At 40.4% G+C, this 6,121-nt stretch overlaps 1 protein-coding gene across 4 annotated transcripts in view; it reads left to right on the top strand.

Annotated features, from left to right (window-relative positions):
• Nucleotides 1-737: 737 nt before the first annotated feature.
• nek1 (NIMA-related kinase 1) overlaps nt 738-6,121 on the top strand; it is a 15,732-nt gene continuing 10,348 nt past the window's right edge. For 3 of the 4 annotated variants that reach the window (XM_035653791.1, XM_035653794.1, XM_035653790.1), the window contains exons 1-16: nt 738-818; nt 1,213-1,361; nt 1,459-1,555; nt 1,694-1,791; nt 2,008-2,091; nt 2,197-2,264; nt 2,359-2,445; nt 2,910-2,964; nt 3,183-3,383; nt 3,479-3,551; nt 4,502-4,653; nt 4,909-4,974; nt 5,280-5,339; nt 5,423-5,470; nt 5,611-5,691; nt 5,808-5,986. In XM_035653791.1, coding sequence (XP_035509684.1) covers nt 1,245-1,361; nt 1,459-1,555; nt 1,694-1,791; nt 2,008-2,091; nt 2,197-2,264; nt 2,359-2,445; nt 2,910-2,964; nt 3,183-3,383; nt 3,479-3,551; nt 4,502-4,653; nt 4,909-4,974; nt 5,280-5,339; nt 5,423-5,470; nt 5,611-5,691; nt 5,808-5,986 — 1,466 coding nt within the window. In that variant the 5' untranslated portion in view covers nt 738-818; nt 1,213-1,244. The remainder of the gene's footprint in view (nt 819-1,212; nt 1,362-1,458; nt 1,556-1,693; nt 1,792-2,007; nt 2,092-2,196; nt 2,265-2,358; nt 2,446-2,909; nt 2,965-3,182; nt 3,384-3,478; nt 3,552-4,501; nt 4,654-4,908; nt 4,975-5,279; nt 5,340-5,422; nt 5,471-5,610; nt 5,692-5,807; nt 5,987-6,121) is intronic. The other variant, XM_035653792.1, reaches the window with a different exon arrangement.

Raw genomic sequence — 6,121 nt, 5'->3', positions numbered from 1 at the left:
GGTTCAAAACGCACCAGTTTACATACTGTCATAGTTTCTGTAGTTACATAATACATCTATCTTTGTTCCTTAACTTTTTAATTGTGAGTAGCCAGCGATCACAATCACACTGCACTAACTTTATTTTAAAATGTTTTACTCGTATTCTATGTGATTTACCTTATATACAGTATATTGTTATGGTTTTCAGTGTAGTTTATGCATTTTATATATTAAATAACTATTTATTTCTTAGATATTCATATTTCATATTTGTTTTCTTATTTAAAACTTAAAATACTTTGTTGTTTTGTTAATTTAATTTCAAGAGAGGTTTAACACAAGTAAATTAAACCATTAAACAAGTAAACATTATTTTTGGTCTGATGTTCATTCAAGTAAAGTAAAGCTCGTTTGGAAAAAAAGAATACCAAAATAAAAATAAAAACTGCTCTACCAACAAACTAAATTACGAGTAAAGTGTATTTGGTTGGCCGAAAACACGGTGCAAATACTTGTACCCATAGACATATATATATATATATATATGTCTTTATATTATAAAGATATAACGTTATATTTATATGTCTATGTTTGTACCGGTTGGGTTGTGGTTGCTATGGAAAATGTCCACAGCAACAGTCCCTTTGTGGGTGGAGACTAAGGCCGTCATCCACCGTGAAGGATGATGGACAGCTGCATGAACCAATACGCGATCGAAAAACATGAAGGTGGCCAATTAAAAAGCAGCAAAAAAAGAGAGCTGTAGTTAGATAGAGAGCGCGAGGGCGGTAGCAAGTACCACAGCCTCTGTGAGACAGCAGCGAAAAACACTAATGGTAAGCCTAGTATTTGCCACCTAAAAGCATCTATATACCCCTACCTAATGACCCGCGTTAATTATTGTACTCGGTGTTGCGTGCACTCGCAAGGCATATATTTTGTGTTGGGTGCTCTTGGGCTTCCGTATTCGTCTAGCTACTATGTAACTGTAACGTTAGCTATCTTGCTACCATCTGTAATGTGTCTTGCTTCAGCATCACAGCCCGTCTGAGGCAAGAGATCCTTTACTGTCTGTCAACACCCGATGGAGCTAACAATACTGTATACTTACAGCACGACACACAGTCATGGTTACTGAAGTCCACAATAGTGGGTGAAAATATTGCCCAGACTGTCATGAAACCCTTTATGATCAAACACTCTGCAATATGTTCCCTGATCTCTTTGCAGACCCAGCATGAGGAGCCAGTCACTCCACTAACATGGACAAGTACGAAAAGGTGAAGAAAATTGGGGAAGGTTCATTTGGAAAGGCCGTCCTTGTCAAATCCAAAGAGGATGGACACCAATATGTCATCAAGGAGATTGGCATATCTGGAGTAAGCTGCCATGTATTCTATTACACCAGTTTTACATTTCACTGTTAATGTGAGCTCCCTTTTACTACCTTGCTCTCACACTCTGTTATTTTGACAGATGTCAAGTAAAGAGAGGCAGGAATCTCGAAAAGAGGTCGCCGTTCTTGCCAACATGAGTCATCCCAACATTGTCCAGTATAAGGAGTCTTTTGAAGGTATTCACTCAATCCAAAGTTAGTCTTAGCCATTGTCTGAAAGAACCACAGATTTAATCTTTCGCAATTCTACCCTGATGGACACAATATCTGGTGTATATTATGACTTTTCTGAATGCCATCTCAAATTCTTTTCAGAGGGGGGCTGCTTGTATATTGTTATGGACTACTGTGAGGGAGGAGACCTCTTCAAGAAGATCAACTCTCAGAAAGGAGTACTGTTCTCAGAAGAGCAAGTAAGCCACTAACTCTGAGACAATCACTCATGTTTACATACCTTTTGACGGAGTGAAACGGTGTACAACATGTGGACTAAATGTATGATATTAAACTGGTGCTATTCCATATCTCTGTCCTCTTCTTTGAAATGTATTTTCCCTGGGTTGTATAATTACAAACGATGTTGATAGGAAATTGATTAATGTGCGTTTACCGTCTTCTCCCTGTCCTAGATCTTGGATTGGTTCGTGCAGATTTGCCTGGCCCTGAAACATGTACATGATCGAAAAATCCTCCACAGAGACATCAAATCACAGGTATCGCTTCATGCACCACAACAGTATCCTTTAGTGACACTAACTTGTATTTTTTTTTTACCATGTATTGGCTTATTTACACGTCTTTTCACAATATCCCCATAGAACATTTTTTTGACAAAAGATGGGACTGTACAGCTTGGGGACTTTGGAATTGCAAGGGTGCTGAACAGGTGTGTAAAATATAATCTGAATCGATCTACAGATACAGCTCAGATTTGGGAATAATGAAACATAATACAATTTGCTTTCCATTCTTATTTGCAGCACTGTAGAATTGGCAAGAACATGTATAGGAACGCCATATTACCTATCACCAGAGATTTGCGAAAACAAACCGTACAACAACAAAAGGTACCCACTTGATGTTCTGGAATACCATGATTTTAGTGTTTGTCTCACTTGTAGTGTAAATCAATATTTAATTGTAATCCAGGGGACAAGATCTGTCCCACTAAAGTGAGTCATGCAGGATTAGGTGGTGGCTTCTGGGTGATGTAAAGGTATCATGTCTCCTCTTTATTGAGTGAATCTGCTGGTCTAGAGCTACAGCAGGAAACTAGTATTGATTTCGTCTTTAACTATTTTAAGTATGCATGTAATCTAATCCACTTTGGTCACAACCAATGAAGTAAATTTAGCAGTGTTTTAATGTTCCATATGGAGTTTTCTCAGCAATGAAGCCCTTTTTTCTCTCCAGTTAATGTTGAAGAAAGGGAAATCATTGCAGTGAATGTAAAGCTACCCTACAACTTATCCCTGCCTGTCCATTTGTATGCTCTCTCCTCTCACTTTCCCTGCTTTCCCTCCCTCTGCAGTGATATTTGGGCCCTAGGGTGTGTCCTATATGAAATGTGCACTCTTAAGCATGCAGTAAGTATTCTGTGTTGTGAGCTGTTTACTAATTAATGTAGAATTGAATGTATGTTTTATGCAGCATTGCAATGCTCTCGCACATATTGATTTCCTGTATGTATGTATGTATGTATGTATAATGGTTTCATAAACTACATTTTAAAGACTATAATTGCCTATGATCAGTAGTTTCTTTGCAGTGGTAATGAATGTGCTCTTCATGTATTTCTCCTCAGTTTGAGGCTGGCAACATGAAGAACCTAGTTCTGAAGATCATCCGTGGCTCGTACCCTCCCGTGTCTGTTCACTACTCCCAAGAACTGCGCTCTCTCTTGGCGCAGCTTTTTAAACGCAACCCTCGAGAGAGGCCCTCAGTCAGCAGCGTACTGGACAAACCTTTCCTGACCTGTAGGATAGAGAGGTTCCTCACACCACAGGTAGAGCATGCAGTTACTTGTCTTTGATACAAACCAGATTTACATAAAACAGAACTGTGTTCTGTTAAAAAATATTTATTCTCTACTGATTCCAGATCATTGCTCAGGAATTCCACCATACTTTTCTTCACAAGCAGCCTAAAGTTGGTGTGGTGCAGGGGCCACCAGGTAAGTAAAGGACCACAGGGGCAGAAATGCATGTCATCGTGGCTTGGTACGGCTAAAGTGGACTGAACCAGGCCCATGGAAAAACCCTTAAACTCTTAGCTTCCACCACAGTTTCCTTTTGAGATATTACCACTAGGAGTCACCAAATCCAGTTTTTTTTGCGTGGAGAGTCAGTTCAAATGAGTAAAAATTCATTATTTGATACACACGCTGTATTAAAGCCCCAGTTAAACAGCAGTTAGAGCACCTTTAGCTTTAGTAGCATATTTCTGTGTGAAATGGAATATGTAGGTGGGGTATTATGAGAGGAGGGATTTGTGGTAATCATTCGGATTTGATTAGATGACTTAAAAGCACAGCTGCTGGGAAGCTCTGGAGAGATTCAGAGCTGTTAGGACTGTTGGCCTCAATCCACACCTCCCTCACTTGTATTGTTAGATCAAGAGGTGGAGGATGAGGAGGATAAACCACACTCCTTTGGGAAATTTACACAAACTAATATCCAAACAACAGGGATTTTGAAATAGAAATACTCACATTATTTTTAAAACATATATTTGGAGAGATACATGAACAATTTACACAGGGATACGGGAATGGTATTTTTAGTAGGCAAGTGTACCTCTCTCTGAAATGGCTGACTTATATTTACTGTAGTCTTCAGAGGGAGAAATAAACTGCCTCTTTTGCTTCAATTGATGCTCCAAATGTCATTTTTGTTGGTGCAATGCAGGCCAGAGGTTAGAAACACCATGTGCATTACAACTATAACTACTATGTGAATAAAATTACTGAATTGCATTTTCCTTTACTTATTATACTGTGGAGACCAGTGAGTAGACCTGCTAGGAAATATACAGAATGTTTATTTATTTGCATTTCACACTGTCTTTGAGGTTGAATACTGACTTGGATAAATGTTCATATCTTTTTTACTTGTGTGTGACCAGCTAAGCGTTCTGCCCCTGGCTCCATACCACTTGCTCCAGCTCAGAAGATTACCAAACCAGCCAGCAAATATGGAGTGCCTTTAACTGTGAGGAAGGTGTCAGATGCAGCCAAAAAGCCTGCAGAGAGGAAACCAGCAGTAAAGCATAAGCCGGTAAGTAGGTGTTGATGTGGATGACCAGTCGCTATGAGTCGCTATGATTTTCGAGCTTCACTCATTACTTTTTTGGGGATTTTTTTTGCTCTGGGTGTAAAAACAAGCTCTATTTCATGTTGAGGTCTTACTCTGGCATGTGGGAGGCCTCTCCCTATTGTGTGTGAGTGTGTTTTTTGGGTTTTATTTTTTTTTTTTCTTTTTACATCATATTGTGTTGGCTACCTCTGAACCCCAGTGTCATATGTTGCTCAGGCCCCTCTCCCAGCAGCCCCCCAGAGAAGAGTGAGTCAAGTGGAGCAAGAGAGGAAAAAACACGAGGTACAGCTGAGAGCCCCACATACGTTGAATTTACTATTAGATCTCCCTCCTTTTCCTCTCCCCATTTACTCACACATGAAGGTTCCTTCCTTCCACCATTTTTAGTTTTCCTCCCTCTCATTACGCTTGATCCCTATATTCACCTGTTTTCCGCTCCCAGCCCTTTCGGAGTGTTGTGCTTGACTGTATTAACCAACTTTTCTGTCCTCACCTACCTGCCCAGTGACAGAGCCGCCTCTTGCCTCAAAGCGAGTGTCTTTAAGATGTCTCTTTTTTGATTGAGATGCTTTTGCCTTATGCTGCAGGATGGCATCAGAAAGAAAAGAATGGAGCTGATTGAGAAAGAAAGGAAACAGAGAGAGCAGGTGGGTGCATTGTTAAGTCCCTCTGTAAAGTGTCTGAGAGTTTTCAGTGGTTTCAGTAGCTTCTTGATCTGTGTTGCCTTCAGATGTTCCTGTTGAAAGCGGACCAAATGAAGAGATATGAAAAGGAAAAGGTGGGTGTTCAGTTTATTCCTCGTGGGTTTAGGTATTTCTCTTCTTTTATGTTTATAAGGTCATTACTGTAGTAAGCGGGAAAGGGTTGTACTGACTCCATCTAAAACTGAAAAAGTGATGAAACTGTGATCCACAACAGATCAATCGCATAAATCAAGCCAGAGAACAAGGCTGGAAACATGTCTTGAGTTCTAGTGGAGGTAGCAGCCCAGAGAGGAAGGTACTAGATGCCCATTTCCTCATGCCATCTTATAAGTATTTCTACATTTTATGATTGTATTATGTCACATAGATCGTCCCTCTGGCTCACAACCACTTTTTATCCTCTTAACTCAGTGTTATGTAGGTGGTGGAAAGAGGGTTGTCCCGACTCCTGTTCAGGGCCCTACTCCAGCCCCTGTCCCAAGTAAAAGCTCATATGAACATTACCATGCTGTTCTGGACCAAATGGCTAAACCACAGCCCAAAGTGATCAGCAGGGAGGGATCCTCAGCAGGACCAGGCAGTCCCATTCGGTAAGTCCAGCCCATCTGCCAACCACAGAGGTTTCCGCTTGATCCAGATGTCTCTGTATGTTAAAGTCCCCCTCTACTCAAAAATCGTCGTGGTCCAGTATGCAACTTGTTCAGTGTGATGTAGAAACCTGAAGC

This window comes from Morone saxatilis, unplaced genomic scaffold (genome assembly GCF_004916995.1).
Source record: "Morone saxatilis isolate NCDOM2014 unplaced genomic scaffold, NCSU_SB_2.0 Contig12, whole genome shotgun sequence".
NCBI classification, from domain to species: Eukaryota; Metazoa; Chordata; class Actinopteri; family Moronidae; genus Morone; species Morone saxatilis.
This window is presented reverse-complemented; position numbering and strand designations above follow the sequence as displayed.